General features: G+C 60.7%; 2 protein-coding genes and 2 long non-coding RNA genes across 5 annotated transcripts; 2 read left to right on the forward strand and 2 right to left on the reverse strand.

The window, feature by feature from the left end:
* The first annotated feature begins 775 nt into the window (after positions 1 to 775).
* LOC308643952 lies at positions 776 to 2,883 on the forward strand. Its single transcript, XR_014020868.1, has 4 exons — positions 776 to 860; positions 1,190 to 1,387; positions 1,633 to 1,848; positions 2,651 to 2,883. It is a non-coding gene; the product is annotated as an uncharacterized lncRNA (long non-coding RNA).
* On the reverse strand, positions 1,409 to 3,158 carry INSL3 (insulin like 3). The gene is made up of 2 exons (XM_081284493.1): positions 2,957 to 3,158; positions 1,409 to 1,676 (listed from the first exon to the last, which is right to left on the reverse strand). The coding sequence occupies exons 1-2, from the start codon at positions 3,144 to 3,146 to the stop codon at positions 1,477 to 1,479; spliced, it is 390 nt and encodes a 129-aa protein (XP_081140619.1). The 5' UTR covers positions 3,147 to 3,158; the 3' UTR covers positions 1,409 to 1,476.
* A 1,437-nt stretch (positions 3,159 to 4,595) lies between these two features.
* JAK3 (Janus kinase 3) lies at positions 4,596 to 18,763 on the reverse strand. 2 transcript variants are annotated; one of them, XM_081284491.1, is made up of 24 exons: positions 18,613 to 18,763; positions 16,755 to 17,007; positions 16,083 to 16,206; positions 15,736 to 15,847; positions 15,495 to 15,640; positions 14,821 to 15,115; positions 14,256 to 14,378; positions 14,004 to 14,161; positions 13,468 to 13,579; positions 13,079 to 13,274; positions 12,470 to 12,597; positions 12,123 to 12,254; positions 11,524 to 11,608; positions 10,971 to 11,098; positions 10,159 to 10,291; positions 9,849 to 10,000; positions 9,591 to 9,741; positions 8,887 to 9,026; positions 8,628 to 8,817; positions 7,909 to 8,033; positions 7,497 to 7,669; positions 6,912 to 7,029; positions 6,579 to 6,689; positions 4,596 to 5,647 (listed from the first exon to the last, which is right to left on the reverse strand). In XM_081284491.1, the coding sequence occupies exons 2-24, from the start codon at positions 16,936 to 16,938 to the stop codon at positions 5,540 to 5,542; spliced, it is 3,324 nt and encodes a 1,107-aa protein (XP_081140617.1). In that variant the 5' UTR covers positions 16,939 to 17,007; positions 18,613 to 18,763; the 3' UTR covers positions 4,596 to 5,539. The 2 variants fall into 2 exon arrangements, with proteins under 2 accessions (XP_081140617.1, XP_081140618.1); XM_081284492.1 differs by lacking the exons at positions 16,083 to 16,206; positions 18,613 to 18,763 and having other exon boundaries at positions 16,755 to 17,133.
* On the forward strand, positions 7,534 to 8,560 carry LOC308643951. Its single transcript, XR_014020867.1, has 3 exons — positions 7,534 to 7,657; positions 7,916 to 8,042; positions 8,200 to 8,560. It is a non-coding gene; the product is annotated as an uncharacterized lncRNA (long non-coding RNA).
* Positions 18,764 to 19,035: the final 272 nt, after the last annotated feature.

Below are 19,035 nucleotides of genomic sequence, written 5' to 3' on the forward strand. Positions count from 1 at the left end.
TCCCGCTCACATGCCCTCTGTGGCTCCCTATCGCCCCCAGCTCACATCTGCCAAGGCTGACTCATGCTGAGGGTTTTCAGGCCCTGGAGTGAAAGGCGGTGGGTGGCACTGCTCCTGACGGGTGGGACGTTGGATCCCCTTCTGAATCCTGTGGGGCCACCATCCAGCCCTGCCAGGACAATGGCTGTGCATCTCCAACCCTCCTCTCCTCCCCCAAGCACCTATTGGGCGCCTACTGTGTGCCTCACAGCCCGCCGGGTGCTCCTCCGGCCTCCTGGGGGAAGGGTCCCATACGGACCCACCTTGTATCAAAAAAGCAAACCTGTCAAAGACTGAACAGGCAAGCACCAGAGAGGTGACGGCTTGGAGACCCAAAACCAGGTGACAGGACCCAGCATGTGGGGACATCCAGGCCACAACTGCCCTCACCCTGTCCCTGCTCACATTCACACACCCTCTCTGGCTCCCCATGGCCCCACCGCTCCCCTGCAGTCCTGGGCCGCATCCTCCTCCTCCCACATGGATTCATGTCTCCTAGAAGTTCAGAATTCGGCCTTATCTGGAAAGAGGATCTTTACAGATGGAATTAAGATAAATATTGAGGGCTGTATTAGGGTGGCCTCTAAACCCAGCAGGGGTGTTTGAAAGACACCCACAGAGCAGAAGGTCACGTGATGATGGAGGAGAGGTGGCCACAAACCGAGACACTAAGGATTTCAGGAGTTACCAGGGGAAAGGCCGGGAAGATTCTCTCGCAGGGCCTCTAACCCTGCAACGAGCGGCCTCCAAACTGAGAATAAATTCCTGTGGTTTAAGTCATCCAATTTGTGGTCCTTGGTGACAGCAGCCCTGGACACTAGGTAAATAGGTCACTGAGCCAAATGCTTCACTAGTCTTATGAAAGGGTCCTATCATACAATCCGCCACCCAGGGTGGAGGGAGGGTGTGTGAGAGGAACGCTCAGAGCTGGAGTAATAAATGTCCACTCTGATGATCACTCAGGAATTGTGTCCACTGCTCCAGGGCCTGGAGGTGGGGGGTCCCTTGGAGGAGAGCTGGGAGAAGCCCTGCATCGGGCTACCGAGTGCCCCTCTGTGGGCTTCAGTTTCCCTCATAACTGTGATGACCCTCAGGCTGGCATCAGGACCGGCCCACGCAGGGGCTGACCCAGGCTCGTCCCTTTCTCTAGAGAACACGCGGAGCTGCTCTGGATTGTTTATTTCCCATCGGGGACAAGGAGGGCAGTGTCTGGGACCCCTCTCAAAGACGACATTTGCGCCCCCCCCCCCCGTGTGTCAGCTCCATGAACCGGGGGATCCTCAAGTCCAGGTTGCGGTGTGTCCCCCAGATGGCTTCACAGGACAGCTCACACTGGCCTGCAGAGGTGGTGAGTGCCTGTCCCACCATGCCCTGCCCCCGGTCATCATGGTGCTCTGGGCCTCTGGGCCTGTCCCTGGGACCACCCCCAGGGAGGGCTCAGTGGGGACAGAGAGCCCTCAGGTCCTGCTGGGTGCAGCCACTGCGGCAGCAGCGCCTTGCGGGGTTGGCGGCCACTTCCCGGCGGTGGCGGTGAGAAGCCGGGAGCAGGGCCCCGGGGCCGGGCACTAGCGCAGTGTCCCCGTCCACCACCAGCCCGTGAAGGAGGTGTCTTCCCGCCAGCCACTGCAGCAGCTCACCTGGGGACAGAGCAGAAGTCAGCAGGGAACGGGGGTCCCAGAGGACACCCCACACTGTGTGCACCCAGCCGAGGACCCACCAGAGGCTTGTCATGCACAGGGAACAGGGAGTGGCTGCGTGCGGTGGCACCGCCTGTGATCCAGCAGCTCAGGAGGCTGAGGCAGGAGGAACGTAAGTTTGAGGCCAGCCTCAGCAACTTAGTGAGGCCCTGTCTATAAATAAAAAATAAAAGGCTAGTGCAGTGGGGCGCACCTGCCATCGCAGCGGCTCAGAAGGCTGAGGCAGGAGGATGGTGAGCTCAAAGCCAGCCTCAGCAAAAGTGAGGTCCTGCCTCTAAATAAAATAGGGCTGGGATGTGGCTCAGTAGTCGAGTGCCCTGGGTTCAATTCCCGGTACAGAAAGAGAGAAACTGGCTTGCTTATTTGGGGCCCCTGCACACACAGGAAGCTTTTTGTTCCGTCATCCACTCTCATGCCCATACTTATGTCCCCAGCCATACATGTCCCCACCTGCCACCTGCCTGCCCCAAGTCCGACCCAAAGAATGTTGGGCTCCTGGAGCTGCAGATGGTGCTGTTTCCCCCAGCAGGTCCAAGACCTGGTCAGAGATGGACCCACACACTCCCCGAGGTGCAGAGTTGGTGGGGCCCCTCCAGGTGCACACGTGTGCAGGAAGGGGACACCCAGGGACCCAGCACCCTCTACACGAGACTCAGGGACAGAATAAGGAGGAAGAGGCACAGAGAAGGCAGCAAAAAACCAAGACGAATATTTTAGGGACTGGGGATGGGGCTCAGTGGTAAAGCTGGTGCCCGGCATGCACCAGACTGTAGGTTCCAACCCCAGCACCACAACAATGACAATAAAAAAATATAAAGCAATAACCCCCCCATGTACACTGGGGATTGAACCCGGGAGCTCTACCCCTGAGCCACATCCCCAGCGGCCCCCCCCCCTTTATTTTTTTTATTTAGAGTCAGGGTCTCCCAGCGGCTCCTGGAGGCTGAGGCAGGAGGATCTGGAGTTCAGAGCCAGCCTCAGACACCTGGTCTCAAAACAAAAATCTTTTTAATACATCAAAATTAAGGGGGAAATTCATCAAAATCAAGATGTTGTTAAATGCAGAGCGTCCCACCCGCGCACTGGAATGTCCTGCTCTCCTGTGCCCACGGTCCCCACACCGGCAGGGGACTCAGCCTCTGGCGACTTTCACCGCCTGCCCGCCTGCACCTGTTCCACCCAGGCATCCCCGAGCGCAGTCCCCGCCCGTCCCCACTCACGGTCGCCGCCTGGCGCCGGCTTCCCAGCCTCGGGGGACCAGCGCGGGCCCCCGCACACGCGCACCAGCTCGCGCACGAAGTGCTGCCCGCACAGCTTCTCGCCCGCATCCAGGGCGACCGCGGGGCCCAGCGCCAGCACCAGGGCGGGGACCAGCAGCGCCAGTGCCCGGGCGGGCAGACGAGGGTCCATGGTGGCAGAAGACGCCCAGCCCCTCCGGGGACTCTCCTCTTATAGGGCCTGGGCCGCCCCAGCTGGGGGCCCTTGGAGGAGGAACACAGCCTTCCCAGCGGGGCCGGGCCAAGGTCAAGGGTGGGATCAGGGCCTGGGGCTGGAGCCGCCTCCCCCAGGGGACGCTCCACCACGGGACTCAGTGTGAGCAAATGAAAGCACGGGGCCTGGGTCAGTCCCTGAGAGACAGAGACAGATGGACAGCAGAGAAAGAAAGGGGGAAGCCAGCATGGGGGCTGCGGGGTCTCCTGAGCTCAGCAGTGTTCAGACACTTCCTGTCCCTGAGACTGCCCACGTGAGGAAACTGAGGGCCACACAGGGACCCCAGGCCTGTCCAAGGCCCCAGGGGACTGAGCAGGGCCTGGGTCTCCTCCAAGCCCCAGGGCGGGGGTCTCCACACACAGGGTCTCCCGGGAGCCAGGCTGGAGACCACGCCACAGCCCGTCTGTCCTGGGCCTGCCCAAGGCCTAGGGGGTGGGTGGGGGAATCTTATGGTTCCCTTTTGCCAAAGAAGGAAACTGAGGCTGAGAGAGGGGAGCTGGGTGGGCAACGGGATTGGCTCCCTCCCAGAGCAGCCCCCTCTCTCCCTTTTCCCAGCAAATCGGGGCCTTGCTGAGGCTGAGAGAGCAGGGATGGAGACCTCTGAGGTCCTTGGTCTCTGTTTCTAAGTCTCTTGGCCTCCATCGCTTAGCCTCCCTGTCTCCCCCCTTCTCCATCTCTGCGTCATGGGGGCTGGCCTGCCCCAGCTGAGGCTGCCCCACCCCGTAGCCTTGCCTTCTGCTGTCCAGCCTTGCCTTCTGACCCCAGAGCAGGCTGTTCCTTCCGCCCCCCAGGAACCTGTAATCAGCTCTCCCAAGACGGTCGGAGCCAAGGTCGGCAGCTGGGCTGGAGGGGAGGAGGCCTGTCCTCTGGCCAAGGTCTCCCCCACTTGCCCTCCTCTCCAGTCTGGCCCAAGAATCCCACAGTGGACCCCCAAGGTGACCTGGCCCATAGCCCTGTCAGACCCTCAGACGCCAAGAACACAAACAAATCCTCCTTCCCACTGAATCCTTTATTCATTCAACAAACACTCCCAGACTCCACTGTGTGCCCACCCTGAGCTAAGACCTCAGCTCAGGCCCCAAAGAGCCCCCATGTCAGCGGTTAGACTGGAGGGCAGGACAGGGCCGGTGCAGCGTGTGTGGGGGCCACACAGAAGGCCATGACAGCTGGGGTTTTGAGAGATGAATAAGAGCTTCACAAGGAGGCAAAGTAACAGAAAACCCTTCAGATAAAGAAGAGTGATGGGAGCATAACCCGAACCAGACACCTCCTCACCAGCCTCAGGAAGTTGCCTCTACCACCAAAGGGCCAGTTCTGCCCTTGCAGAACTAAGACCAGAGAGGAGAAGCAACTTGCCCACCCTCACACAGTAAGTGGGGGAAATGTGGGCTCCAACACCTGGGCTCTTCACCTCTGTACTCTGAGCCCCTTCACCCTTGGCGTGCTGTTCTCTCTGCCAGGAATGCTGTTCCTTCTCTCAATTGCCTCAAAAGTTCCCACCAGGCTCTCATATCATCTGTTGTGGGACCTTAGAGGGTCAGGACAGAAAGGGTCCTACTGACAGGTAGGGAAACTGAAGTCCAGGGACACTCAGGCATGGCTAAGGGGACACTGGAACCCCGGCTTCCCTGTCCCCTTACTCCATCCGGAACAGACACAGGCTCTGTCCTGCAAACCCCAAGCAGGACAGCACCTCATCCTTGGGTCAAAGAGCAACGCCCTCGCCAGGCGCCGTGGCGCACCCCTATAATCCCAGAGCTCCGGAGGCTGAGGCAGGAGGATCTCGAGTTCAAAGCCAGCCTCAGCAACTTAGTGAGGCCCTAAGCTACTCAGTGAGACCCTGTCTCTAAATAAAATACAAAATAGGGCTGGGGGTGGGGCTCAGTGGTCAAGTGCCCCTGAGTGCAATCCCCTGTACCCCCCAAAAAGCAACGCCTGAGATCATATACTTAAAGTTACATTGTATCCACTTTGGGAAGAAGAAAGGAAACTCAGGGCCACACCAAGAAGGGATGGGAGGCCAGGAGGGGCTTGAATTTTGTCCCTTGCATCTGCGGGCAGGGCTCAGGAGCCATCTGCCTTGCATTTTTACAAGTTCCTGGGGCCACCAGGCTGCTGACCAATGTCATCTGCCTCAGGAGGGGTCTTCATGAAGCAGGGGACCCTCCCAAGGCCTCAGGGGACCAGAGAGGGGCAGTCCTCTGCCTGAGGTCACACGGAGATCTGAGTTCTGGAGATATAAAGAGGACGGGGAACAGGTTTGCCCTTGGGATGAGCCAGCGGAGAAGGCATAGGTCTGACGCCCTTGGCTGCTACCCCCGGTTTCCACTCCACAGCGCGTCCAGCTGGGGACCCAGGACACTGAAGGTCGGCCGGTCCTGTGGGCTCAAGGCCCAGCACAGCTTCATAAGTTCATGAACCTGAAAGGACGGGAGTACAGTGGGATCAGGCCCAGGCAGCTGGAAGGATGAGACTCCCATTCACAGTTTTAAAACAGAAATCAATCTCCATCCCGCTTCTCCTCCCACAGCTCCCAGTGGATCCCTGTCCTGAAGCCCTTCTCCTAGCATCTCCCCCCTCCCACCCTCTCATGTTTGCTCCGCGTAGCCACTCCTACCTCTGCCTCACTGTTATCTAAACACACCAAGTTCATTCCCACCTCAGGGCCTTTGCACCTGCTGTATGTACACTGGGATCCCTTCTCCCATCTGTACCCAAGGATGGGCTTCTCCTCCTCTGTCAGGCATCACCCCCTCTAACAGGACCTCCTGGTGACCCCATTCCACTATTCCTCCCTGTTTATCTCTTTCAAGGTTTTTGTTGTTTGTTTCTTATGTCAAGGTGCTCATGCCCGCCAGGTCGAGATGCACGCAGCAGTGGGAGCCCAGGTACTCCATGCTCTTATTCATTTGAAGACAGAGAGTATCTGTCTCTTCTCTACCCTACTAAGTCCCCACTTCAGGGTCTGGCACACAGTTGGCATTCAATGAATGGTGACCTGAGTGGATGAATTTGTGCATGACCTCCCACCTGTCTCACACACACAGGTCGTAAACCGCGAGAATCACCATCACTTTGGAAGCACGCACAGCAGGCAGGGCTCCGAGCTGGGCTCTTGTAGGCACTGCCTAGTCTAATCCTCCCTCCCCAGGAGACCTTACTATCCCCATTTTGGAAATGAGTAAACTGAGGTTCTGATGAGCGTTTCTGAGCTGCCACACAGGGCGCCCGGGGCTACCTCGGGGTCAGGATCCCCTCCAGCCGCACAGCCAGTCCCAGCCGTCAATCAAGAGACAAGGCGGTGGGGAGCTCGAGACCCCGGGAACCCGAAGCCCGCCCTTCAGCGCTCACCTCACGGGGACAGGCGGGGGGCGCCGGCAGCCTCTGGCCGTCGGCCAGAAGCTCCAAGAGGCGGCAGAGGGCCGGGGCATCTCGCTCGCACCCCATCATTCGCAAGAACTCCTGGGACCAAAAGGGAGAGCCGCGTTGGGGACAGGCCATCCACGACAGGGGAAGGGGCGGCGGGGTGGGGGCTGGGGGTTCTGCCACAGTGAAAGGGGGAGGGGCCGCCCTGGGTGTGGGTGGCAGGAAGGGGGTCCTCCCCACGGGGCCTAGAATTAGGGATCCCAGCAGAAGGCAGGATGGGGATCGGCCACCAGGGAGCGGGAGCCGGACGCTGCTCACGGCGGAGGGGCTGCAGCTCTTGTCGCTGTAGGTGAAGAGCTCGTAGAGGACGACCCCGAAGCTCCAGACGTCGGACTGGCGCGAGAAGACGTTGTCGGAGAGGGACTCGGGGGCGTACCTGGCGGGGGGCGGGGGACGGGGAGTTGAGATTCGTGGGGGGCCGAGGACGGACGCGAGACAGGGAACTGCCAGGGTAGGTGGTGGCTGGGAGGCCAGTCGCGCCCCGCGGCCTGGTTCCCTGACTGGAGGACACGGGGGTTCTCCGACCCCACCTGGCACCAGGACAAGGCCAGGCGCTAAGGGGCGGGAGGGGACGCAGCCAGGACCCTGTGGGGTGGGGGCTGAGCCAGGTGGGGAGGAGGGGCGGGGCTAAGGCTGGAGGCCCGGCCAGTAGGGGGAGGAGGCGGGGCCAGTGTTTACTGGTGGGCGGGGCCATGGTGGGGTCGGGGCGGGGCCTGGGAGATGGGAGGAGGGGGAGGAGCCTCGGACGGGGAGGGGCGCCGCGGGTGGTGGGCGGGGCTACGGTCAAGGGGCGTGGTCTATGCCAGGTAGGGGCGGGGCCGGGCGCCCAGGGTGGGTCCCTACCAGAAGATGGGGCTCTGGCCGGGCTCGCGAACCACGTAGTAGTCCTTGTCGAGCGGCAGCAGCTTGGCCAAGCCGAAGTCGGCGATCTTGACGTGAGCCTCGTTCTCCACCAGGATGTTCCGGGCCGCCAGGTCGCGATGCACGCAGCGGCGGGAGCCCAGGTACTCCATGCCCTGCGGGTGGGCGGCGTGCACTTGCCGAGGGACCCCAAACTGGATCGGAATTCGACCCCAACCGGACCCAGACCCCAAGCCGGAGCCTACCCCGGACTCCTAGGCTCCGCTCTAACAGAGCCCAACTCGACCCCACCCCGCAATCCCACCTGGATCCCAAACCCCACCCCTTGGCCTGCACCCCACCCGATGGGCCCCGAAGGTCCTGGGGTCGCCCCACCCTCACTCCCGCCCCGCACCTTGCAGATCTGAGAGGCGTAGAGGAGGAGGCGGCTCGAGTCCAGGCGTGCGCGGTGCCGCTGCAGAAAGTCACGCAGGCATCCGCTGGGCAGGTACTCCATGACCAGCCGCAAGCTCTGGCGACCTGCAGCGGGTGAGAGGTGTCACCGAAGGCCCACCGGCCCTGACAGCTCCCCTGGTGTTTTTGATTATTTTTTCAGTACTGGGGATGGAACTCAAGCCTTTTACATGCTAGCAACCACTGTAAACTGAGCTACATCCCCAACCTTTTCTACTTTATTTTGAGACAGGGTCTCGCTCAATTGCTGAGGCTGGGCTCAAACTTTGGATCCTCCTGCCTCAGCCTCCTGAGCAGCTAGGATTACAGATGCACCCCACTACAGCCGACCTCCCACTTTTCTTTGTGTCCTGTTACCTCAGTGTTGCTGTCTGCAAAATGGGAACAGCAACAATGGTACTCCTCTTGAGCACCTTCTACAATATACATTGATACATTTAAATCTCATAATAGCTCGTTTTTCAGTTGGGAAACCGAGACTCGGGTTAAATGGCCTGCTGAAGGTTTTGCCCCGCTGGTAAGGGGCAGAGGCAGGGTTTGAACCAATGTCCATCTGAATCTAGATTACCAAACATGAATCGTTCCTGGTTGGCATTCTGAGCCCACATGCAGTGACAGCAGGAGTAGGTGCAATTGGAAGAGCTCCCAGAGGTGGCTCACCGGGGCCATAGCTGACACCACGGTACTTCACAATAAAGTCACTGTGCATGGCTTTGAGGATCTGGATCTCCCGCTGGAAGTCCCTCTGCTGATCTGGCCCACTGTGCTGCAGCTGCTTCACAGCCACCAGGGCGCCCGTGTTGTCACCCAGCGGGTCATAGCGGCACAACTCCACATTGCCAAAGTTGCCCTGGGGAGAGACAGAGCTGGTATCCTCAAGCCTGGGGTCTGCCCTGCCCCCTCAGTCCAGCCCCCTCACCTTTCCCAGCTGTGAGATGTACTTGAGGTGTCTTTCCTCAAAGATCGTGGGGTCCTGGCAGGCATAGAGCTGGGCACCACTCCACAGCCCGTCGCGGGGCGCCAGGGTGCCAGGGGTTGGGTCTGAGAGGAGCTCATAGTCTAGGGGCACAGAGAGTGGTGAGCAGCACATTTCATTCTGGCGGCTCCTAAGCTGATCTGCTGTGTAACTGCAGATCTGCACACTACCCCTCTCTGTGCACTATGGCAAGGCAAAGAGTACCTTGTGGGAAATGGAAAGAGGCACCTTCTGGGCCAAGGCGGCCCCCTCGCCCAGTGCACACATACGGTACAGACCCAGCGGGGCCTGGTGAGACGCTATTGCCCATCTCCTATGAGATCAGAATTTGAGTGAACTGGGATGGATGTGGGAGGTGTTGTGGTGCTCCTCCAGTTCCGGCCATTGGAAAGCCAGCTGGGTAGATTCACAAAGTGCCAAGTGGACCTGGACACCCTCATCAAATGAGAACTAAACTTCCATTGACTTGAACTTTGAGTTAGGGGCCTGTTTGTTATAGCAGACGTCATGGCTCATGCTGACTGTGAGCAGTCATCATGGACTCCAACCTTGCCAGGCACCTGGCAGGCTCTGAATGCAACCATGCTCCTCCCACTGGCCCAACAGGACACTGCAGCCCCACCCACTCTGCCCACCCCCACTGGTACCTGAAGTGATGAGGCTGTTGAGGTCCCGGATGACAGCTCGGAAGGAGGGCCTCTGGCCTGGCTCGTAAGCCATGCACTGCTGGATCAGCAGGGCCAGCTCTGTCCACTTGGGGGCCGGCAGCTGCTGCCGGTCCTCATAAAACTTGAGTTTCTGAGGCAGGGAGGAGAGGGCGGTCACCTCCAGTCCATCCTCAGGATCCCCCCACCTGAGTCCACCAACTTCCCGGAGCTGCACTTCAGTCCACTGGGAGTGCTGACCTGGGGGGGGTCCAGGTTGATGAGGGGCATCGGGATCCCGCTGAACACCTCCCAGACTGTGGCACCAAACCCCCACTTGTCGGCTTCCAAGCCAAGCGTCTGCGTCTCCTGGAGACACTCGGGGGCCACCCAGGGGATCCTGTCGGTGAGCACTGAGGGACAGGGACAGGGTCAGGGGTCACTGCCGTGGAGGAGACCTCTGTGCTCCTGAGTGGGCCGGGCACAGGGAAATGCAGGAAGGACTGATGGACCACGTTCTGCCCGGCAGACTCCTGCACACCCTTCTGAGCCCACTTCCTTAGGCACTTACTTTCCAGGCTTAGCACAGTGGGGCTGACACCAGGGTCGCTCAGCTTGATGAAAGGCGAGCTCCCATCAGCCCCCTCCCGAGCCAGGAGCACCTTCCGGGCTGAGACGTTGCCATGAGGGAGGCCTTTGTCCTCCTGAGTGGGCGGGGCATGGGAAATGCCAGCCAGGGCTTGATGAGTGAATCCTGTTTGGCAAACTCCTACACACCCTTCAAAGCCCACCCGCTTCAGCTCTGATGGACTCCAGCAACCTCCCCAGACTCCTGGTGTCCTGTCTTGGCTCCTCTAACCCACCTGACTGTGTCCCTCCCCCTCTCAAAAAACACCCCACCCTGTGGCTCCCCGTTGTCTCCCCACTGGTCCAAGCCAAAGCCCTCAGCCTGCAGTTAAAACCCTTGCTCACTTTTTGCATGAGGTTCTCTTTGACATCCCACCCAGAGCTCCTGCCAACGCAACTGTCGCAGGGGACCCAGGGTGGGCAACACCCTTTCCAGCCTGCGTGCCTCTGCCCAGGCCCCTCCTCAGTCTGACACACCCTCCTGCCTTTCTCCTCTTGACGAACTCCTACAAAAGCTCCAAAACCCCAATTCTAATGTTCACTCTTTGGGGACCGTTTCCCCAGGCGGGGCCTCGGCACTCACTACTCTCCCTGCCTCCCTTGACCTCGGAGCCAACCAGTCATCCCCTCCCAGGGCTCCCACACCTTGGCGCCTGCGCACGGGCTTTTCCACTCTAAAATGCCCCCTGGCCTCCTTAGCAAACTGTCTGTGCCCACGTCCACTCCTCCTCCACCCCGGGGCTGGAGCGCACTCACCAGGTAGTTGAGGGCGTAGGCCAGCTGTTTGACCACCTGCAGCTTCCAGCTGGCTGGCACCAGGTGGCCATGCTTGCGCAGGTAGGTGTCTATGGCTCCCAGGAGGACGAATTCCTGCACCATGATGCCTGGTGGCAGCGGGAACAGGGTGAGGGAGTGCCCAGTGTCGGCAGGCTCCGCCCACCCTGCCCTGCGCAACTCTGCCTCATCCCCCCTTCTCCATCCTCACCCTTGACTCTGGAAAGGCCCCCTACCCAGAAGGGTCCCCTAAGCATATACAGTGCCCTTTCTTGCTCTGTCTGTCACCTTCCAGGCGGTGTGCCAGCTCCTGGCACACACCAGACTCCCGAAAAATAGCTTCTCAGCTGAGCTGGTAGAACCCAGGGCCAGAGAGGTTATGCGGCCACGCAGGGCAGCACAGACTCGAGGTCATTCTGGAGGACTGGTGGGAACCTGGTGGACCCTGAGGACCATCTGGGGGCTCAGCTATCGCTGAGCGGGAGTGGAGAGCGGCCAGGGCTCGGGGTGCCGGGGTGGGGCACGGGGCTCTCACTGTCTCCAGCCATGCACACGCCGTGGAGCAGCACCAGATGCGGGTAGGACACCTGACTCATCAAGCTCGCAGCTTCCAGGAAGGACTGGGGAAGGCGGGAAGGGGAGGAGGTGCATGAGTTCCTTGGACTCTGGGACAGAACTGAGGACCCCAGACTTAGTGCTCACAAACCAGCACCAGGAGAACGGGCCACAGGCCCCTTTGGCCCTGAAGTTCACCATCAATGCACATAACACTTGATGATGATTTTCTGATGGGGAGCGGAAGTCCCACTCTCATCTACCTTGAGTCTCTCACACAGAATTGGGTTTGAAAAGAGCTTCAACTTTCCTCTGTGTGGCCAGCCCCTGCTGATGTCCACTGCATTGCTCTCCTCTCTGGCCAATTGGCCTCCTCATGCCTCCTTAGCCATGCACTTAGCCATGTGTTTTGTTTCCGGGGCTGGGCTCAAGGGATCCTCCTGCCTCAGCCTCCTGAGCAGCTGGGACCGCAGGGGCGCTTTGGTTGCCTTGCAGCCTTGTGTGTCTTTTAATCTCTCCGAATCCAAGGCCCTCCCTCCGGCCAGCCCTGGCCCCAGCATCTGCCCCCACTGGGCTCACCTCCATGCAGTTCCTGTGCTTGGCGTCCATGACCTTCAGGAGCACCTCCCTCGCCCGGGCCTCTCCGTCCACAGCCTCGTGGCGACATCCCCGGTAAATCTTGGTGAAGGACCCGTGGCCCAGGTTCTCATACTGGAGCAGGGGGGCAGCAGGAGAGGCCAGTGAGGGGCTCTGTGGGGCCCCCCTCCTGGCTCGGCCTCTGTGAGACACGGGCACTGCCCCGTTTGGCAGATGGGGAAACAGAGGCTGGGGAGGTTACAGCCCGAGGCTGCTGCGTGGGACAGGCGGATGCTGAGCTGAGTCTCTGGTCCCCAGGAGGGAGCCCCCCACTTCCTGGGGACCCTTACCCACTCCAGGCTGTCGGCAGGGATCTTGTGGAACGTCATCTGATTCAGCTTATGTTGGGAGTGGGGCTGGACAGGGGAGGTGGAGGGTGGGCCGCAGCCCCTCCGGACCACAGTCAAGTTGGTCTTTTCTATGGGGGGGGGAGAGAGACAATCAGAGGTCAGAGAAAGGTCCCCAAGAATCAAGGTGCTCTCTTAGTTGGGAGTCCTCTACGATGAGGACTCAGGGGACACAGTTTATTTGAAAGGAGATCCTGAGAAGGGGTGAGGGATGTGAACAGGGAGGAAGGAGCCCTTCGGGGGTGTCACCAGAACACTGACTGGTGCTCCTAGGGAGCTGTCCCTTCAGAGGGGTTTATCTGAGCAAAACTCTTTCCTCTTCTTGTCACCCGCAAGAGGAAGGAGATGGAGAGAAAGTACATGCTACTGGTATTGCTCAGATCCAGCTGTGCCTGGATCCACCTGTACCTGAAAGTTGAACACTAGCCCAGGGGCCAAGAAACCACCCGCACCTGTGGTTTCTGCCACTTGTCACCACATAAGAGTTGTCACAGGTGTAGAAAGTCAGGGCTGCAGATGGATGGCCCCACTCAGGGGAGAGGGTGGGCTCACCTTTGGGTCTGGGGGTGCAGCAGGAGCTAAGCTGCAGGGCAACTCCATCCACGTGAAGCCCGCCGTCCCAGCAGGCTGCCAGCAGCTCCCGAAGGCTGCTGTGAGGACGGCCGAGGCCGACCAGCGAGACGGTTCCTACGGTTCCTACGGGGTCTCGCCGGATGAGGCAGCCCTTGTAGTCAGGGCCGAGGGGTGTCTGCAAAGGGGAGAGACCCTGAGTAGGGGCTGGGCCGCACTTCCCCTCCTCCCTCCTCCCTCAGCACCGGCCCTCACTCGGGTCTCCAAGCCTTTCCCCTTCCCCCAAGAGCCAAGGCTCACTCAGTTCAGGTCGAATGTCACATTCTCCAGGCAGCCCGCTCTGGCCTCCTGGCCCCAGGAGGTGCACCAACCTGGACACACACAGTGAGAAGGAAGCTGTCGAAGTCCTGGGGGCTGCGACGGAGAACGTAGGAGCCGGGAAGTGAGCCCCCCGCCTTGAGCTTGTTGATGGCAAAGTCCAGGCTGCAGGGAGGGCGGAGTGAAGTGAGAGGACACGGAGAGGGAGGCCACAGCAAGAGACAGAGGGCGGCGGAGAGGCCAGACCTGGGTTTGAATTCTGATCCTTCTGAAGCCCTGGACCCTCATCAAGGAACATTCTCCAGGGTCCCCCCCACCCTGCGTAAGTCCGCAGAGGACTTCATCTGGGAGGTTAAGGAGAGGCTGTAGGTGAACCCAGGCATCAGGGCCTCTCCAGGAAATGGCCCTGGGGTCCCACGGGTCGGAGGCAGGAGAGAGGCTGCCCTTGGCAGCAGAAGGCAGATCCTCATGGAGTGCCACCGTTGCGTTTTGAGCTCCTGACCGCTTGTCCAGGGCTCCTGAAAAGCTGGGACATTGAGGGCCCAGAAGGGGCGTGACCCTGAGCTGGCCGGCAGGGGTGAGTCCTTACGTGATGGGGCCATAGCACTGCTCGGCCACTTCCTCCAGCAGCCGTGGCGGTGCCACCTCCTTGCAGAAGAAGTGGCGGGAGTCGCAAATCAGGCGGAAGTAACCGTCCACCAGAGCCAAGAAGGACAGCGCCTCGGGCAGCCCCGGGAACTCGGCCTCCTGTGCAGAACCCCCATCAGCGCTCGGTGCAGCCCCGGGGTCACGCGTCCCTGCCGCTCTGGGGAAGTGTTAGGGCAAGGGGTGCTCAACCCACCAGGATCTGGTTGTCCGTCCTGGTGATAGTGACCAGGCGGTGCTCCCCGGCCGGGCCAACCCGTGGGGCTTGCTTGATGCTGATGTCCACGATTTCTGGAAAGTCACAGAAGGGCTGGAAGACCTGGGAAATTGGGAGAGGGCTGAGGCTGGGGTCTCAGTCCCTCTTGGAAGCCTGGATCCCACCGACCACGCCCATCCTGGCCTCTCCCCTCTACTTCGCCCTGCCAAGCCCCGCCTCCTCCCGTTATTTGGGTCCCTAGCTCTTGGAGCCCCGCCCCTTCCCTTAGTCCCGCCTTTTTCCTGGACCCTCTGTTAGCCCCCTGGGCCCCGCCCACTACTAAGTCCCCTCCCCTTCTCAGCTCCTCCCATTCCATTGCCGCCCCTTGGTCGCCCCTCCCTCACTGTTTAAGCCCCGCCCACCACCACTAGCTGATGGCTCCAACCCCGCCCCTCCCTGAGCCTCGCCCACTTTCCCACCCTCCCTTAGGCTCCGCCCTTGGCCCCGCCCCCGCCGGCCCCTCCCAGCTGGTCCCGGTGCAACCCCGTCCAGTGCCAGCGCGCACCTCCTGTGCTGCGGGACTCCAGGAGATGCCGCTGCCACCAGCCACACGGAGCAACCCCTGCCCATCCTGGCCACCCGCGGCCCCGGACAGACCGACGCGGAAGGTCTCGGTGGTCCCAGCAGGGTCCAGCCGCTCCAGGTCCATGATGTACTTGGCCATGAGCGAGTGCCGGTCCGCCTGGCAGGCCGCCACACGGCGCAAGGCGCAGCGCACCGTGGTCCGAATACGTCTCCGGGTCACGAAGCTCAGACCCTGGATCAGGTCGCGCAGGCCAGGCGGCAGGCAGGCCTTGTAGCTGTGGGTGGGGGTTGGAGGGGAGCAAGCTGGCCTTCAGCACGGGGAGGGGGTCCTCCAAGGTCACACACAAACCAAGCTTTAGGGGCAATTGCAGCCTCCGTGGGGACACGAAGCAGACAGGGACACATTCGTGAACACAACTGAGGCAGGACCTCAGTGGGGGGGAGGCCATTGGCATCCACTGGACAAACAAGGACCTCACAGGGCTCTGAGCTCAGGAGGAGGGACCTCCATCCAGCTGGAGCCCGGGTGGGGGACCGAGTTCATGGAGACCCTTGAGTCACATGGACACAACAGGCTGAAGGGGAGCCCCACTGGGGGCCTGGGCCCTGTGGGGGCCACACTGGCTCCTTGCCAGGCACAGCAGAGGCCCTCACCTGACGGTCTTCAGGAGCTGGGCAGGCCGCTGGCCCTGCTCACAGGCCATCCGAGCCACGTCCAGCACCGCCAGGCTGAGACACTCGCCCTGCTCCTGGAGGCTGAGACCCACGTGCAGGCGCCCACTCAGCAGGTCACTGCGGTGCTGCGGGAGGCCACAGCGAAGGTCAGCAACCACTAGCCACTAGCCCATGTCGCCCTGAGATCCCACCTCTGGGTTGAGCCCCCGCAAACTCCCACCTGGGCAAAGAGGTGTTCCAGGACTGGCAGGTCCAGGATGGCACTGGCCAAGTCCTTGCGTAGCCCAAAGCGGTGGCACTTCTCCAGCCCAAACCAGTTGGGAAAGTAAAAGCTGTGTGAGAAAGGAGAAAGCCCTGGGTGAGGGGCAACCTGGCCTCAGCAAGATTAGGGTTTGGGGTGCTGTAGCAGACTTGGTCAAGGCTTCTCAGAGCCCAGGTCGTTTACCCTTGCTTTGCTGTGTTACCTTGAGCAAGTGAACCACCCTCTCTGGCCTCTTTGATCATGTCCTCAAAGTTCAGGGAGACAATAAAATGTTATGATCCCTGGGGCTGGGAGGGGCTTCTTACCGCAGTCTGTAGACTAGGACTTGGGTGCCCGCATCTTCCACAGAGAAGACGTGGCTCGGAGGGAACCAGCAAGACAAGTCCTCCGTGGCCAAGGCAAAGAGTGAGTGGTACACAGGCAGGATGCCTAGGAGAGGGCCGTGAGCTCCCTCCTGAGCACCAGGGCTGCTGGGCCACCCCCACGAAGGCTCAGAGGGCTCTATCTCACCTTCAGCTAGGACACATCACTCAACCTCCCTCTAAGCCCTCCCCCACTCTGTGCTTTTCTTTCTTTCTTTTTGGTACCAGGATTGAACCCAGGGACACTCGACCACTGAGCCCCATCCCCAGCCCTATTTTGTATTTTATTTAGAGACAGGGTCTCATGAGTTGCTTAGGGTCTCCTAAGTAGCTGAGGCTGGCTTTGAACTCATGATCCTCCTGCCTCAGCCTCCCAAGCTGCTGGGATTACAGGGGTGAGCCACAACACCCGGCTCCCCTCTGCTTTCTTTTATCTCACGTGCCATCACACTTCAGAGTCTCAAATGTCCATCCTCCTCCCTGACCAAACTCCTATTCATCCCTCAAAGCCCCAGCTCCAGGGCTGATCCCTGTAGGCAACTATTTCCTCTCCCAGTCTGGACCCCACACAGCCCTGTCCTTCCCTCTAACCCAGTCCTCTAGGGATCCACTCACCGCTGGCCTTGGCAGCCCTCACACACAGTTCCTCAGCCGAGTGGTCCCCAAACGAGAAAGACAGCCTCTGAGGAGGCCCCGGACCCCGAGGAGGCAGCAGCACGTGGAGCGCACCAGCCTCCGAGGAGGAGAGGCTGCAGGAGCGCTGGGAGATCAGGGGCGTCTCCTCACTTGGAGGTGCCATGGGTGCAGCCTGCCTGGGGCGCTTAGTCCTCTCCAGAGGGCTCAGGGCTTCTGGGCGGGGAGGGCAGACCTGGAGAGGGACACAGTCAGGAGAAGGAGCTGAGTGGGCAGGTGTGGAAGGAGCCATCAGCCCCGGTGAGTGCTGTGTTGGGGCTGGACACTGGATCCGGGTGGACACTTGTCTGCAACCAGCCCCGCCCCGCCCCGCCCCGCCCAGCCCCGCCCCGGGCAGCTTGAGCAACCAATCACAGCTGTGCAGATTCGCTGGACCAAAAAGCCAAGGGCTGCTGGCCTGTGCCTGTGGGGTTTAGAGGGATAGGGACGGCCATCCTTCTTGTGGATCTGAGGTCACCGCTGAAGGATTCTGCACCTGGTGCCCCATGTGCCCTGGGGGTGGGTCCAGTCAGGTGACAACCCACAGCGCTTTCTGGTCTTCTCTGCCTCCCTCCCCTGTGTCAGGCTACATTGCCCAGGGGGTCCCTGAACTTGCAATCCTCCTGAGTCAGCCCCCAGAATTGCTGGGGTTGCAGGCCTGCGCCGCCACCGTCCCCCACCCCCATGCTCCACGGGGGCTCCCATAGCAAGAAAGCTCCTTGGGTGGGCCCAGGAGGAAATCGACCCTCTCCACCTCCCAGTCTGTGGTTCCTTCCCGCGCAACCGCCTCAGCTCAGGGACCCCAACTGGGCGGGGCAAGGGGTGGAGCTTTGAGAAAAAACACAGAGGTCTTCAAGATGGACTGCAACTGACCTGAGGAGACACCCAGAGAGAACCTTGGGTTAAAAAAAAAAGTTTTTTTGTGTGTATGCTCCAAAATAATGCCCCCCCCCGCAGGGCAGGAAACGAGACACAGCATAAATGATGTTTTAACACACCCATAATATAGCCTCCCGCTGGGGATGCGTGAAGTCCCCAGGCTCTGGATTCAAATTCCAGCCCCGCTGTATCTCGTCCCCATGGACTCAGTTTCTCAAGCTGTGAAATGGGCCGAACCCCCTCCAGTCTCAGGGAGGTGACTGGCTGGACCCAACCCAGGCCCACAGCGAGGACGTGGTGGGACAGTCCTCCACGCCAGCCCAGGGAGTGTCCAACAAATGCCTGTCCACTGACGGGAAGGACACTTGGTCCAGTAGTGTGGTGGGTACCATTTTGGGTGGAGGCATGAGGAGAGCGAATGTTCTCCAAGGGACACCCCAGTGTCACCAGATGCCAGCATCACAGGGCCTCCTGGACACACTACTGTTGTTTTTGAAATAAATCTTAAAATATACATATTTTAGCATATTGAAAGTAAAAAAGTAAAAGTCACAGGTAAAATTTGGGCCCAGAAAAATGTCCCTCTTTTTAACCCCCGAGGTCCCCTGGCAGAGCCAGGCCGCCCTCTAGTCTTGGGCGGGCTTGGAGTGGGGGCTGTGACCTTGGCCCCCTGGCCGGGCGCATGCGCAATGCCTCCTGCAGGGGCGCAGGGCTAGAATTGGGGCGCTCTTCTAGGCAGGGCCACGCGGGGACCCCGAGAGCCAGAGACGCGCTGTCCCTGGAGAGGAGGCCCAGCCGCCGCTGCTCTGGCCCTGAGGACCAGGTCTCCTTGGCTTCCTCAGTCCCTCCACCAGCCCAGCGGTCCCCAGCCACCACCGTCCCCCCAGGGGTGGCCAGAGCCTGTGGCCCCGCCAGCTCTTACCTGGCGGTGGGAACCCGGGACTAAGGAAGGCCGCGCAGCGCGGAGGCCGGGAGGCCAGCAGGAAAGCCCCGCCGGCTCCTTCCTGTGCGGGCCCCTTGGTTTCCTGAGCCTCTGTCGTTTACTGAAAGTCAGAACCCTTTGTGGGGGCGGGGGAGGGAGGCGGCAGGGTCTGGCCAGGGAGGGGCAGAAAGTTCCAGAACTCAGCAGGGGTAGCCCTTCTCAGTCCAGCTGCTGGAGAGCCAGACTCGGGGGGAAGGGGCGACCATGGGGCCCAGGTCGTGTCAGCAGGTCGGCGGGCCCCAGGTCCACTCGTGGCTTAGCCGCGGTGCTGGGGTTTACCCACCGGTGACGAGTGTGGCCTGGTGCCCAGTACAACTGATGGGCACCTAGGGAGGGGCAGGGGCTGGGTTTCCCGGGGAAGGA

The sequence above is a fragment of the Spermophilus citellus genome, assembly GCF_964194105.1.
Source record: "Spermophilus citellus genome assembly, chromosome: 3".
Classification (NCBI taxonomy): domain Eukaryota; kingdom Metazoa; phylum Chordata; class Mammalia; order Rodentia; family Sciuridae; genus Spermophilus; species Spermophilus citellus.